The sequence below is a fragment of the Histoplasma capsulatum genome (genome assembly GCF_000150115.1).
Source record: "Histoplasma capsulatum G186AR genomic scaffold supercont2.3, whole genome shotgun sequence".
NCBI lineage: Eukaryota > Fungi > Ascomycota > Eurotiomycetes > Onygenales > Ajellomycetaceae > Histoplasma > Histoplasma capsulatum.
The window spans coordinates 397,122-412,034 of NW_025544803.1; the positions used below are offsets into that span (position 1 = coordinate 397,122).

Here is a 14,913-nt window from a genome sequence, read left to right on the forward strand (position 1 = left end):
GTAATGGACAACTATCCACCTACTTAAATACTGAGTAATAGTATCTATCGAATTGCGTGTGTACGTGGGATAGATGCTAGTAGATATAGTAGCTCGCGAGGAATGGCTGAACGTTGGATGCGCTAATCTCTCTCGGCATGCCGTAGGGCGTCTAGTAAATTTGCTGAACCGGTCATTTATTGGACAGCCGTCAACACCGAATCGTCTACAATCCTCTCACTCTTTCAATCTTACTCCGAAGAAATTCATGATATCCGCCTGGTACTAGTACCCAGAGCCCAGTGGCTGAGCCTCGGGTCAAGGACAATCATTCCAGGAACACAATTATTGTTTTTGGGGATGCCGGTGACCCAGAGAAATAATACTATCTGTCTTTACGCACCCCTAAGCACCGTAAAGTTGCCAAATCACGTCCTGGCTGCTTGAAATTTATTTTCTGGGAAACTGGAGCCTAGTTACCAGCCCTCGTAGCCCAATGGTAGGGCGTCAGACTTCTATTTTCCGAGGTTGGAAAAAGCAAATCTGAAGGCTGCGGGTTCGAGTCCCGCCGGGGGTAGATCTCCAAAAAATGATATTTTTTTTCCTGAACCCCTCCCCTTTTTCCTTCCCTTAGTGACAACCTTTAACTTTATTGGACCACAAGAATTGCAATTCACTGTCAAGATGATCCATGCTTGGTGAAATAGTGCATCAGATCTAGGACACAATAGCGCCCTAGTTTCCGCAGTAAAGTGTACTGATTCAGGCTAGTGGCTTTGCTCCTCTTGTTCAAGGAAGTTGTCTCCCATCATTCGTGGGGCGCCATTTACCGGAACATGGGGCTGTGTCTTATTGATGTAATGTGGAGGGAAGTTTGCCAGCCGCCATGCGGCCACTGTAGGGTCACATGACGTTCCAGGCATGTCCCATTTTGATAAGAAAACCACATCTTTGTTTCCGTTCGGCTTGCATCCTTAACCACAAGAACACAACCCTCACACCACTTTTCATTTTATCCCCCGTCGTTTTGGTTCCATTTCTACATATTCCCTTACACAGACCACTACCGCTGCCATCCCCACATTTCTGGTTCCCCACCACCATTGCGCCATAGACCAACCGCGATTCCAAACTATCGGTATCTACTTTGTTTCCTTGGGTTACGAACTCAGTTCTCGGTCTTCTGTGAAACTCCTTTCGGCAATCGTATTCCTTCCCCATATTGCAGGGCGCTCATTCGCAGCCATGTCTCTTTGTGTAAATCGTCTAACTGAGGAACGGTCAGTCAGACACAGCTATGAGTACCGGTTCTATCTTGGAGGTTTTCCCAGATGCCCTGTACTGACGAATGTGCTTTCGAATTTCTTCTTCTAGAAAGCAATGGCGGAAAAACCACCCCTACGGCTTCTATGCAAAACCACGTAGAAATGCAGCGGGCGCGCAGGACATGAAGTACTGGGAGTGTGGCATTCCTGGTAAAGAGAAGACCATATGGGCGGGGGGTTTGTTCAAGTTGGATGTCATCTTTCCTGAAGGTAACATGTGCTCTAGCACAACTCACTTCATTTCATAACAGTGAGCAGGTAAATCTAGAGAAATTGATTGCTAACTGCTTTTGATTTATACCTATTATAGAGTACCCTACCAAGCCACCAAAGTGTATGTCGAACCCTCATGACCTGTGAGGCTCATGTCCTCTTTCTACGGGATAAACACCTCACCTCTGATGGAGTATTACCGATGGGATTTTTTTTGAAAAAAAAAAAAAAACAAAAAACAAAAACAAAAACAAAAACAAAAACTAACTTATCGCAGGCAAATTTGTTCCCCCACTCTTCCACCCAAACGTCTACCCCTCCGGCACCGTCTGCCTATCCATCCTCAATGAAGAGGAAGGCTGGAGACCAGCGATTACCATTCCACAGATCCTTCTCGGTATCCAAGCCCTTTTAGACGACCCTAATCCGGATTCGCCTGCCCAAGCTGAAGCATATACCCTATTCAAGAAAGACCGTGCTGCGTACGAAAAGAAAGTGAGGCAAGTCGTTAGGGAAAACCCGGCTTTGTAGCATTTGTGAATGTGGTGGCGATGCCGCGACAGCAGTACCCCGGGTGCTCGCCGAGGGCACTTCTCTTGATTTATAGCAGGGCGTCTTGGTTGTTATTTTATTTTACATTGGCAATCTTTTGTCAACTTATTTTGATTTCTTCGATATTTATTTGTTGTTGTTGTTTTTTAAATCCCCAACACTGCGTTTCCCTTTTGCATGGCTTGTTCGAGACTGCACGATAAATGGTGTTCGATGGATAACAATGACCTACCCTTACGGAGCTAGATTTGGAGAAACAGATAGATTTAACTGAGAGCTCCAACTCAATTCATTTTTACACCAAACAAGGCGTCATAACCTGCGCGCACGTTGTAGCTAACCGTTTTTGGGCTTCTAACCCTTCTGTACCATAATCTAAGTAGTAACGGCCCATAATTAGCGCTTACAATGAACCAGGTGGAGCTTTGTTCACAAATGGAATAACACCTGTTGGTTCAAGGTTGGGGGTAGGGATAATGGTTATGGGTTAGCCCAGCCTAGATAAACAAGGGTGAAGATAAGAAGGGATTGATACTGTTAGCGGATCGGTGGAGGACTGAGTATGGAGTATGGGATGCAGACAAACATACGCCCATACGGACAATAATGGATAGTGAACCGTGCGGCCAGAGCACCAAGATAACTACCGAAGGCCGAGAGAGAAGAGACGGTTGGCCCTTCACATATCTTATCTTATCAGAAATGGAAAACTCGCCATTTTCCAAGCAATGACTCAAACTTTGTACGGGACCGAAAAGCTAAAATAAAAGGAAAGCTAAAAAAAAGGAAAAATAAAATAAAACCCCTCCGATTTCGTGGGCTTTCCAATCGTGCAACAAAAGGTTTCGCCCTCTTTCATTATTTTCCCTTCTTGATTGCCATCCCCTCTTTTAAAGAAAGAATAGGCCAGGTCGTATATTCTCTCTTCTTAAGTATCCTGTCCAGTCAAGAGAAAGCAACAGAGCCGACACTAAAGGGTCGCGGTCATGTGTGGGATTTTCGCTTGTCATTGGTATGTGCAGAGATGTATAAACATCTAGTCTCTTGTTTGAGATCTCTATAGTGCTGGATATATAAAAAAAAAAAAAAGGACCCTCTTCGTGCTAACGAGATCTTTTCAATACAGCCATCCAGATGTGCAAAAGTTCAAACCCACGGCGCTGCGCATGGCGAAAGCGTGAGTGCTTTCAACATCTCCCCCCGCCACACCTTGGCTGAGTGGTTATTATTTATTTATTTATTCATTTATCTATTTTTTGTTTGCGCCTCGGAGATCTCAATAAAAAGAGTCAGATGGAATGAAGTTGCTAAAATAATACTTTCTGTATATTCAGCATTCGCCATCGTGGTCCTGATTGGAGTGAGTCACACCTGGACAAACATATCCCCTTTTTTCAGGGTGCTGAAGGGACAGAAATGACCCCATTGTCAACTTTTACCGTTTGTTCAAGATGACTGACATATATCTCCTTTTTGCTTCAATATAGGTGGAAACTTCGTTGCAAACGACACAAGTCAGTATTTTGCGGATAGTTACCTATCCCTCCGCTACGCGGAAGGAAGGATTTCTTGATCAGGAGCGACTTTTGACTGACTTAATATCATATCTCCCTCTCTAGTCCTTGCACACGAGCGGCTGAGCATTGTCGGTGTTGATTCTGGCGCCCAGCCCCTTGTCAATGACGATGGCACCCTTGCCCTGGCGGTCAACGGCGAGATTTATAACCACAGAATACTGCGAAAGGGTCTGAAAACCCCGTACAACTTCAAGACACATTCCGATTGCGAAGTCATTATCCCACTTGTGAGTTTTGATTCCCGCAACTCCTGTCCCATTTGCTTTCTGTTATGCGTTTCTCTGACCTTTATTCTTGACTCATGATAGTACCTGGAACATGGCGTGGATACCCCTAAATTCTTAGACGGCATGTTCTCATGGGTCCTGTTTGACAAGAAAGAGAACAGAGTCGTCGCTGCACGAGACCCCATTGGTATCACTAGTTTCTACCAGGGGTGGTCATCGCAAACGCCCGGGGCGGTATATTTCGCCTCAGAGCTGAAGAGCTTGCACCCCGTATGTGACAAGATTATGAACTTCCCTCCAGGTCATGTATATGATTCCAAAACAAACACGACGACAAGATACTTCGAGCCCAAATGGTGGGACCCCACCAACGTCCCATCCACCCCCGTCGACTACAAACTTATCCGTGAGTCTCTGGAAAAATCGGTGCGCAAACGGTTGATGGCGGAGGTCCCATATGGAGTCCTTCTCTCTGGAGGGTTAGACTCGAGCTTAGTGGCTGCCATCGCTCAGCGAGAGACGCAACGACAACAAGAGCTCTCTAGCCATCCAGTGGCTAACGGGGTTGACGGAGTGTCTTCAAACTCGGGTCTGATCGGTATTGACGATTCTAACGAGCTGTCCACCGTAACTACCCTGCCCCAGCTCCATTCGTTCTCTATAGGCCTCCCCGATGCCCCAGACACTAAGGCTGCGCTAGAAGTGGCCAAATTCCTCGGCACAAAGCATCATGCTTTTACTTTTACGCTGGAAGACGGCCTCAACGCCCTCTCCGACGTCATCTATCATTTGGAAACTTACGATGTCACCACCATCCGTGCATCCACACCGATGTACCTGCTGAGCAGGAAGATCAAAGGCCTGGGCGTCAAGATGGTGCTTAGCGGCGAGGGCAGTGACGAGATTTTCGGCGGCTACTTGTACTTCCACGCAGCGCCGACCAAGGAAGCCTTCCACGACGAAACCGTGTCACGGGTAAAAAACCTCCATCTCGCGGACTGCTTGCGGGCCAACAAATCTACGTCAGCCTGGGGTGTGGAGGCGCGCGTGCCATTTTTGGACAAGCACTTCCTCGAGGTGTCCATGGGCGTAGATCCGCAGGAGAAGATGATCACCAAAGATCGGATTGAGAAGTATATACTGCGCAAGGCGTTTGATACTTCCGATGACCCTGATGCGAAACCGTACCTCCCCGATAGCATTCTGTGGCGTCAGAAGGAGCAGTTTAGTGATGGCGTTGGATATGGGTGGATTGATGCGCTGAAGGATAATGCGGAGTTGCATGTTACGGACGAGATGATGAAGAACCCCAAGCCGGAGTGGGGTGATGATGTTCCCGATACGAAGGAAGGGTAAGTTCGACAATGTTGTTGTACTGCCCGGACAATTATACATCACGCCAACTGATGACACGATGGGAATGATCCATGAGTGTGGCTAACTCGGGGTGATTAATGATCTCTAGATACTGGTATCGGATGATGTTCGATGAGCTCTTCCCGCCATACTGTGCGTCGACGGTAATGCGGTGGACGCCAACATGGTCTAAGCAGACTGATCCCAGTGGGCGGTATGTACAAACTTTTTCTCCCACCCACTTAAATACCTTGTAGATATGTTCTAATAAACCGGCATGTGTCCGGCTGCAGTGCGGTTTCAACACACATTGCCAAGTACGAGAGCCTAGAATAAATGCTACGCGACGAAACCACCAGGCCCCATTTTTTTTTCTTTTTCTGGATCGAGGGTAGAGAGAGGGTCCTTATCCGTCATGATAGGGGCATATCGTATGACATAGATATATGTTGGCGCTGCAATAGCCATTATTAACCCTTTCCGTTCTCTTGAAATGGTTATTTGTCCGCAGTTTCCTCTTCTCCTTCTGATGGCGGTGGTGGTGGTGATGGAAGTCCCTTGGTTCGGTTTTTGAATGCCATTTATGTTGTTTTGGTACTCCACGTTCTTATTACATATAACATAGATCCATTGCTTTTTGAGGGGCCATACTTTTGTTTAGGCGTATGATCGATATATATGCTATTTCCTTATTTGCAGGTGCGCTTTACCACAATGTCATTATCAACATGCCATAGCTGTTCAAATTTAGGGAGCTTTTATAAGGTGGACGCATACACACAAGGTACTTGAAGATGTCAAAAGATTGACATCCAGATATCGATCATGTATTGAAGAATATAAGTATACTTGAATACAAAGAACATCGTGCTACGTTATGTTTTTGTGGGTGTGCAACCCACAGAATTTCCAATGGAGTGGTAAAGTGTTCTCTGACAATCCTTTGTATCAGATGTTCTCCACTGTTACAGAATCAATTTTCCTCATAATTACCTGTAATTAGCTGAAACACTTCAATACACCCGTAAATATCCGACTCCCGATCCGCCGGACAGCCAATCAGCAGCCGCGGCCATGTGACCCAGCGTTTGTTCTCTGGCCAAATTCGTCCCAAAACGGAAGCCCGCTTTTCCCCAACCGCTCCTCGCTCCAGGCGCAACCTCAACTCCAACATCTGTTCTGGATACCCATGAGTTTAGCTTTTCTGCATTGCCAGCTTCCCATTGTATCTCTACCTGACGTATCCTCTTCATCCTCTTCTCCTTAGACCACTATGGCACCCCCAGCTGCTTTCAGTGACATTGCCAAGGCTGCAAATGATGTATGCAATCACCAATAACGACATCATCCCCCCTTATGCAAAGTTTGACCGCCAGCAGCAACATATACAGTCCTCACTAACCACCAGATATTATATTTATAGCTCCTGAACAAGGATTTCTACCATACCTGTCCCGGTACTGTTGCTCTTTTCAATTGATGATTGAACCCGATGCTGACTTGACATAGCCAACCTCGAGGTTAAGTCCAAGGCCCCCAATGGTGTTACATTCAACGTCAAGGGAAAATCGGTCTCCGAAGGTCCTATCAATGGCGCCGTAAGTCAGATGCTATATCTCTATCAAGCTGATTTTTCTTATACTGGAGAATCACTAGAGGTCTCAATTGGGGTACTAATATACCGTTTCAATGGCAGCTTGAAGCCAAATATGTCGACGCGCCAACTGGTAATGCTCTCCTCCCCGACGCCGCGAGAACGTCATCTTTCTGTTCACAAGAAAGGCCCAACCATTTCCGGGAGATGCAGATTCATTGGGCTTTTGCGCGATCTCACCCTTCCAATCTGCTCAATTTCATCATCTCCTCTGGATTTATGGATCATTCATTGAGGCTAATGTTTCACCCTTGTTCAGGCCTCACCTTGACCCAGACTTGGAACACCGCCAACGCCCTCGACACCAAGCTCGAGCTTGACAACAAAATCATGACTGGCCTCAAGGCTGAAGTCCTGACCCAGTACCTGCCGAATTCCCAGTCCAAGGGCGTGAAATTGAATCTCTACTTCAAGCAGCCAAGCTTCCATGCCCGTGCCTTCTTTGATCTCCTCAAGGGCCCCTCTGCCAGCTTCGATGCCGTCCTTGGCCATGAAGGCTTTCTAGTCGGTGCCGAGGGAGGCTACGACGTCCAGAAGGCTGCCATCACCAAGTACTCAGCTGCCATCGCCTACTGCGTTCCCGAATACTCGGCAGCTGTCACCGCCCAAAACAACCTCTCCCTCTTCTCCGCCAGCTACTACCATCGCGTCAGCCCCCAAGTCGAGGCCTGTGCCAAGGCCACCTGGGACTCCAAGGCTGGTAACTCTGTTGGCTTGGAAGTTGCCAGCAAGTATCGACTTGACCCCTCCTCCTTTGCCAAGGTGAGTAATTTTGCGTCCACCCTTTCCACCCATTTTGAAAGGTCCTGCAATTGTTGCTAGCCTTTTTATGTGCTCAAATTTCCTAATTATTAACCTCAATTTCCCCCTGTTAGGTCAAGGTGAATGACCGTGGTATCGCGGCATTGGCTTACAATGTCCTCCTCCGCCCGGGCGTGACCCTGGGCCTCGGCGCCAGCATGGACACCCAGAAGCTGAGCCAAACGGCGCACAAGGTTGGCGCTAGTTTCACCTTTGAAGCATAGAGAAGGGAACGAAGGAAATGACGAAAGTGACTTAAAGAGATAAATGCGAATCAAAGAAAAGAAAGAATTGAAAGAATCCTTAAGTTTTGTATTCTATACATACCCATATGTAACCAAAGAATTTTTGCAACGGTTCCAGGTTTTCTTTTCCTTTTGGCTGAGGCTCCTTCCACCCCTCGACTTTTTCTATTTACTTGTGTATCTGTCGTGTCCTTTTCGAAGTGGCGTCAGATTGATGATTCCCTGGTGCTTTTCTCATCTTCTAACTGGGAATTACTACCATGTCTATATCAATTGACTTCTTTCGGCCGTCTCCTCTGTTTTCTTTCCTGCGTTCAGTATGCCCTCTTCTCCGCCCTTTTCTTATTCGATGGGTAATGAGTGAGAGGCATGGCGCGTACGGTTGGAACCTGGTTCAAAATTTCTGAACATGGCTTCGATTCTTACGAAGATTGTTGAGACAGCGCTGAACCTTTAAGTTGAGCTTTGGAGCCGTGGTCAACATGTGTATATGTACCGTACATGGTAAAATGCTTAGTGAAAGGAAATGTGCTGATTTAAGTTTCGATTCAACTTCCAAATTCACATATCAATGATTGATATGCAGACCGGCCAAGAGTTTTTATCATAACGAAATACTTATAAGTTGTCATTCATTAGCTAAATGGAGAACCACGAAGAGATATAGCCAACAAGCAAGTGTCAAGAAACAACAGACGTAGATGCAGTATGGGAAGTAGAAAAGGTCCCAGCTACATGTACGTTGTTGCAAAGATAGAACAGTCAATACATCCCTCCTCCTCCTCCTCCCCCCTTTATGTTCATTCATAATAACCAAGTCAATTCTCAATCTCCAGCCAACTTGCAGGATACCAAGCAAATAGGAAGAAAGGGTAATTTGAACCTCTTCCGCTTTCTACAAGCCTCGCGCAAACATTTTTCTCGCAATGAGGCGTGCGATGGACGTGGGATAAGGGCGTGAATTGCCCAGAATGGCTAACTTTTCTTGAAGCCAAATGCAAGACTTATTATATACAACATCGCTGGTAGCTTGAGAAGATGGTGTTTTTCTCCCGCATCATAATCATGTACAGTGCATACGGTTGCGCAATAATTCGATCTGCTCACGGCCCACTTGGTACCAACTTGCTTCACACATCTGATAGCTAGCCTGGGCATTTCATATATTCACTCGGGCACGACTCGATTTATCAATATACGTATATGTGTATATATTAAAATATTATATAAAATCAATGTAGTGGAAGTATTTCGTTTTATTTCGAACAAAAGGCTGCTAAAATGAAATTCCTATATCGATTGACAGGGAAAAAAAAGGGGGAGTATTATATGCTCGAAGGAGCGTTTGGTTATAATCCCGAACTTTTTTTTCACGCTGCAAACAAAACCTGTCGTTTGAGGTAGCTGACCACGAGACTGGCTGCAACTCAGCAACGAAATGGCAACATGGCTAATTGCATCTGGGTAAAAATCGCAAAAGTCACAAAAAAGAAAAAGAAAAACCAAGAAAGAGAAATAAAAAGCTGTTCCCCCTTGTTTTGACAAGGATTTCAAGGCACAACGTTAGGTGCGATAGAAGTCCTAGTTTACCTGCCCCTCGACAGAAGATATGATGTGGGCTTGCAACTTTGAAGCCTGAGAGAAGCCGGCAGTTCGTGTTGAGGGGCAATGCATTCTCTGCAGATGTCATCTCTGCGCGAAGCACGTCACAGCGGAGTTCCACAAACGTCCAACCTGGCATGTAACTTGCTTGTACGCTGCGTTTTCTGCTATCCACGCTCGCCACTCCCCGCACCCCCTCCAGCAAGCCGATTCGATATTTTAATAGAAATAGAGAAGCCTATATCCCCGCTGCTGGCGAGGGAGAACGTAAAGAACTAGCAGTGTTCTTGGAGAAAATCGACACCTGCTCCCTTGCAGCCCGAGCCAGCAAACTTCGCGGCTCGATTGCTTGCTCCATACCGCGCTCGTGTCATGGGGATTCGTCGGATCATAGTTCGGTGGTGGGTGGTGGTATGAATTATCACCTTGAACTACAGTTTGAGGATGGTGTAAGCTGGCTAGCTCGCATTCGAAGATCGAATGCAAATTCCGCACCTCCGGTTTTACGGGATGTTATTATCCGTAGCGAAGTAGCTATGCTCCAGTTCCTGGAGACGACAGGAGTGCTTAGTCCCAAGGTTTTCGTGGTTGCGCTTGAGGGAGATGTGGGGAATTCAGTGGGCATTGGGTATATTCTTTTGGAAAAAATGCGTGGGAAAGCGTTACGTTGGTCGTCGCTTGAGTCAAACAAATAGAGAGAGAAAGTCATAAGTCAGCTTGCGAATATATTTATCGAGCTGCGGAGATACTCTTTTGACAATATGGGCTCGCTGCAGCAAGGCCCGGAGGGTCAAAGCATCGGCCCTTTTGCCCACGAAGGCTTGGCTGGTTTTTCGGCAACTGGTGATAGTCTGAGACGGATCGGGCCCTGCACTTCATCTGAAAAATAATTCATTGCATCAATACAACTAACTTTGGACCTCATTATGCGAGAAGAGTGTTATACTCGACGTCCAGTTGACGCGTACCTCATCCACCGATTTCTTCTCGATTCCGTGCCAAAATTTATATCATCGTATCATGCTGTCAACGACGGACGCTTCAATCTCAAGCATGACGATGATAAATGTGACCACATTCTCGTGGATGATGACTATAATATCACTGGTGTCATTGACTGGGAGTGGGCATACGCAGCTTCGAAGGCTGTGGCATTCAATTGCCCCGTGTTCCTTCTCCCTGGTACCGATTTCTTCAAGGGTACTCTTGGCCTTGGTGAGGATGAGCTAGTTTGTTCAGGGCTTGGAAACCAACGGTTTTCATGACCTTGCGGAAATTGCTTATAAGGGAAAGATGTGCCATCTGTTTGAATTCTGCTGTGGATAAGATCTTGCTGACTGGGAGGCCTTTGCTGGACTGTTTTAGGGACTGCGAAAGGCCTGAGACGACCATGAATCCTTAGAATGGGAAAGTTGGAGAGAATATGCCCTACATCACGGTAAGGATGATGACAGGCTAGAACACTTGCTGTCTCGAATGGAGAGGAAACATTAAGGCATATCCATAAGGGATAAGCTGAGGCGGAAGCTGACACGCAAAATTGAGGCGTTGTCCCTCAATCAGGAGAATCATGTCTGTTGGACTCTATCCTGTCATAGGAATCTATTATTAGTATTTATGTGAAGAAGATACGGATAGTTCGATTCGTTTCCTCAGAGGGAAAGAAGGAAAGAAGTTGCCTCTATACATTAACATGAGAAAATACATAGGAAAAAGAAATGTTAATTCATCAGTATTTGAGGTACTAGACCCTCAATATAAAACACCCAGAAATATTAAAAACTCCCTTTGCGCTGAAGCACCAAATCCAATTAAGAGCTGGTTTGCTTCCCTAATTTTTCGTCACAGAATGCCCACGAGCAGCAGGCGCCGGTTGCTGGGGACCAAATGTTCGCCCTAAGCTTGCTGCAAGAGCACCCAAGCCCACAACAGTCAGAATAATAAAGAATCTCGCGGACATGCTCCCTTCAGTATCTTCAGCAGTCAAACCACCCTGCTCCTGCATGCGTGATTTCTGGCGCTCCATGGCTTTATAGCGGCGCAGACGTCTTCTCTCATCTTCATGCGACTGCGTGCGGAAGTGTGACTTCGCATCGAAGTGGGAGACACGATTGTTGTATAGGAATGATGACTCTGGATCTGAAGATGACGTAGTATGACTTGATTGGAAGGCAGAAGCGGCATTTGACGCGTGTTTATGGCGGGCATGGTTGCTAGTGCCATAGCCGCCATGCGCGTAGAAGCTTGGAGGTGGTCCGTGGAAGGCTCCACGTTCTTTCCTTAACCCGGATGGTGGCCGAGAGCCTACATATGATGTCTTGCGGTGTTGAGATTCTCGGTTAGGTGTATGCACCGAGGGGTGAATGTTATGATCCCGGTCATATCGAGCTCGTCTTGATGCGTGGGAAAGGACATGATATGCTGAAGATATAGAGGAAAACTTCGTGTGTGCAGATGGGTCATTGGGATTTCTGTCAGGGTGGTGGGCAAGAGAAAGAGCGTAAAACTTCCTACATGGGTTTGTTAAGGGTAAGGTTAGAGGGGTGGTTTGAGATGCGGCAAATGAGGATATGCAAGGAAAAAGCTAGATTAGCCATTCCACACTGACTTTTTGATCTCTGCTGTTGTGGCTGTAACTGGCACATCAAGGATTTCGTAATATGAACGGCTGTGGGCTTCGGCAGACAATGATGCAGCTTGTGAAAATGGCCGCACTCTCGAGACGTTTGGAGGGGAACGGAGGCAAGCGTTTGGAGAGGCAAGGGGTAGACGGTGGAGACGCAGTGGCATACCTCACATTTTCTGTCATACCTTGGAGAACATCAAGAGATCCAAAGAAACGATTGAAATGTCTACTAGTACTAGTATTATTGATGTTGCTGGCGTCTGGAGATAGGATTTCTGTCGAGTTTGTCTTGGTTGATTGGTCATGTGATATATCGTCATCAGGCACTTTGCTTTGAGAAGCCGCTTGCTTTTGTCGGATATATAAAAGTGGAACGAATTGGCTAAGCATTCCTTCCAAGATATTACACATCAAACAGACCCACATTCCTGGATGCTTGGTATTTACAGCTTTTCCAATTCATCAACAGGAGAAGAGTACTCGTTTTTGCTCTATGCACGTGACTTCCGGTTAGATAAGGTTGTATCAGAGTCGTTTGATTGGCTGTATTTAAAGGCGGACGCCCATTCTGCCGAGGAGGGCCCGTTGCTTGCACATACATTTTTTGTCATTACCAGCCACCAAGCAGCACATCCCATCTCTTCTGATATTGTTCAACATGGCAGCTCAAGTCATACCGGAGCTGCAAAGCCTCAACCGTATGTCTTCCGCGCTCAATGTCTTTTTTGAATTTACTACGTATTTGTACTGAAATTTTCGCAGTGAAAACGGAAGGTGGGGCTCTTCCGCAAGAACTAGCACCATCAGGTGCACCCGAGAATGAAGATGGAGATTCGGAGGATGATAATGGGGATGACCAGGGAGCGGATGAATCGAGGACTATAGAAGGTTCTATCTATATATTTTTCCTTCTTCTCTCTGCCTTGGAATCGAAACGTTTCTAACTCGTTGTTCTCGTCAAGTTTTAGCCGCAAAGAAGAAGAAGAAAAAGAAGCCAAAGAAGAAGAAGAAGGACACCCAAAAGGCGCAAACGGAGCCTCCCCGTGTCATTCTGTCAGCCTTATTCCCCAACAATGAGTATCCTGTCGGCGAACTTGTTGAGTACAAAGATGAGAATGCCTACCGGACGACCAATGAGGAGAAAAGATATTTGGACCGTATGAACAATGATTTCCTCTCCGAATACCGCTATGCAGCAGAAGTGCACAAGCAGGTGCGCCAATATGCGCAAAAAACCATCAAGCCAGGCCAGACTTTGACGGAAATCGCCGAGGGAATCGAGGATAGTGTGCGCGCACTCACGGGTCATGACGGTTTAACAGAGGGTGATAATCTGTTGGGCGGAATTGCATTTCCTACCGGTGTTAACCTAAACAATTGTGCGGCACATTACTCTCCCAATGCGGGCAACAAGATGGTACTGCAATACGAAGATGTAATGAAAGTTGATTTTGGCGTTCACATGAATGGTAGAATTGTGGATAGCGCTTTTACTATCGCGTTTGACCCGGTTTATGATAATCTATTGGCTGCTGTCAAGGATGCAACAAATACTGGAATTAGGGTTTGCCATCATCCATGATTTTATCCATATATTATATTTTCTTTCTTGACTAACAAGAGCGTTTTTATTGTAGGAAGCTGGTATCGACGTCCGCATGAGTGATATTGGAGCTGCGATTCAGGAAGCCATGGAAAGCTACGAAGTCGAGATCAAAGGAACCACATATCCCGTCAAGGCCATTCGAAACCTTAACGGTCATACGATTGGCCAATTCGAGATCCATGGCGGCAAGAATGGTAAAAGCGTTCCGATTGTCAAGGGAGGTGATCAGTCTAAGATGGAAGAGGGCGAAGTTTATGCCATTGAAACCTTTGGCAGCACTGGGCGGGGATACGTGAGAGACGATGTAAGTTTGATGTGTATTCGCACAGGGCTAAATGTGGATGCCCCAGTGCTTTCTGTGCGTCACTAATCTAAATATTTGCGTAGATGGAAACCTCCCATTATGCGAAGGTTCCTGACGCACCCAATGTCCCACTCCGCCTGTCGTCTGCGAAGAATCTTTTGAACGTCATCACGAAGAATTTCGGCACTCTGCCTTTCTGTCGACGGTATCTGGACCGACTTCGGCAAGATAAATACCTTCTTGGGGTAAGCTTCATATGCTAACCTTCACCCACCCTTCGCCTGTCCTCTGTCGTTTTTCGTTCCTCTCTTTTCTTCTCTTCTCTCTCTCTCTCTCTCTCTCTCTCTTTCTTTTTTTTTTAAAAAAAAAAGATGATGAAAATTCCAGCTGACCAACTATAACCATTAGCTAAATAACCTGGTTGCGAATGGACTCGTGGACGCATATCCACCACTTTGTGACATAAAGGGATCGTACACCGCCCAATTTGAGCACGTAAGTAGTGGCCTCCTCTCGATTTCAAAATGAATATGTATGAAATCATTTGACTATTCCATTTGCTAACCAGTATATTTCAGACTATCCTCCTTCGGCCAAACATCAAAGAGGTCATAAGTCGGGGGGATGATTACTAGCCATTTGTCATTTTATTTTATCACATATTCGCCTTGATGTTTTGCAGAAATATACCTGGTTTATTCATGACAATGTAGCAGCAATCTGGAAATAGAGCCATGAATTTTATTTTGTTTTTCTTTTTCTCGCTCTCTTGTTCGAATATTTGAAAAATGGAATTATAGTTTCTAGAGCCTATTTTAAGGTTATCTTATCTGATCAACCCCTGAC

The 14,913-nt window shown here is 46.1% G+C and overlaps 6 protein-coding genes and 1 non-coding gene across 7 annotated transcripts; 6 read left to right on the forward strand and 1 right to left on the reverse strand.

Annotated features, from left to right (window-relative positions):
- Positions 1–461: 461 nt before the first annotated feature.
- On the forward strand, positions 462–556 carry HCBG_11014. Its single transcript has one exon. It is a non-coding gene; the product is annotated as a tRNA-Arg (tRNA).
- A 668-nt stretch (positions 557–1,224) lies between these two features.
- HCBG_02306 (ubiquitin-conjugating enzyme) lies at positions 1,225–2,048 on the forward strand (the record flags this gene model as incomplete). Its single annotated transcript, XM_045429355.1, has 4 exons — positions 1,225–1,259; positions 1,354–1,514; positions 1,615–1,638; positions 1,795–2,048. The coding sequence occupies 4 exons, from the start codon at positions 1,225–1,227 to the stop codon at positions 2,046–2,048; spliced, it is 474 nt and encodes a 157-aa protein (XP_045289250.1).
- A 1,007-nt stretch (positions 2,049–3,055) lies between these two features.
- Positions 3,056–6,086, forward strand: HCBG_02307 (asparagine synthetase; the record flags this gene model as incomplete). Its single annotated transcript, XM_045429356.1, has 7 exons — positions 3,056–3,081; positions 3,196–3,246; positions 3,404–3,429; positions 3,689–3,873; positions 3,955–5,225; positions 5,339–5,443; positions 5,523–6,086. 7 exons carry the CDS (start codon positions 3,056–3,058, stop codon positions 5,563–5,565), a joined length of 1,707 nt encoding a protein of 568 aa, XP_045289251.1.
- Positions 6,087–6,394: 308 nt separating this feature from the next.
- Positions 6,395–8,486, forward strand: HCBG_02308 (outer mitochondrial membrane protein porin; the record flags this gene model as incomplete). The annotated part of the gene is made up of 6 exons (XM_045429357.1): positions 6,395–6,550; positions 6,653–6,686; positions 6,739–6,827; positions 6,926–6,956; positions 7,143–7,645; positions 7,759–8,486. The coding sequence occupies 6 exons, from the start codon at positions 6,503–6,505 to the stop codon at positions 7,906–7,908; spliced, it is 855 nt and encodes a 284-aa protein (XP_045289252.1).
- Positions 8,487–9,375: 889 nt separating this feature from the next.
- On the forward strand, positions 9,376–10,796 carry HCBG_02309 (uncharacterized protein; the record flags this gene model as incomplete). Its single annotated transcript, XM_045429358.1, has 4 exons — positions 9,376–9,408; positions 9,564–9,670; positions 9,758–10,197; positions 10,468–10,796. The coding sequence occupies 4 exons, from the start codon at positions 9,376–9,378 to the stop codon at positions 10,794–10,796; spliced, it is 909 nt and encodes a 302-aa protein (XP_045289253.1).
- Positions 10,797–11,259: 463 nt separating this feature from the next.
- HCBG_02310 (DnaJ domain-containing protein) lies at positions 11,260–12,547 on the reverse strand (the record flags this gene model as incomplete). The annotated part of the gene is made up of 2 exons (XM_045429359.1): positions 11,260–12,041; positions 12,324–12,547. The coding sequence occupies 2 exons, from the start codon at positions 12,545–12,547 to the stop codon at positions 11,363–11,365; spliced, it is 903 nt and encodes a 300-aa protein (XP_045289254.1).
- Positions 12,548–12,815: 268 nt separating this feature from the next.
- On the forward strand, positions 12,816–14,853 carry HCBG_02311 (methionine aminopeptidase; the record flags this gene model as incomplete). Its single annotated transcript, XM_045429360.1, has 7 exons — positions 12,816–12,855; positions 12,920–13,045; positions 13,120–13,721; positions 13,795–14,067; positions 14,151–14,312; positions 14,476–14,562; positions 14,646–14,853. The coding sequence occupies 7 exons, from the start codon at positions 12,816–12,818 to the stop codon at positions 14,700–14,702; spliced, it is 1,347 nt and encodes a 448-aa protein (XP_045289255.1).
- Positions 14,854–14,913: the final 60 nt, after the last annotated feature.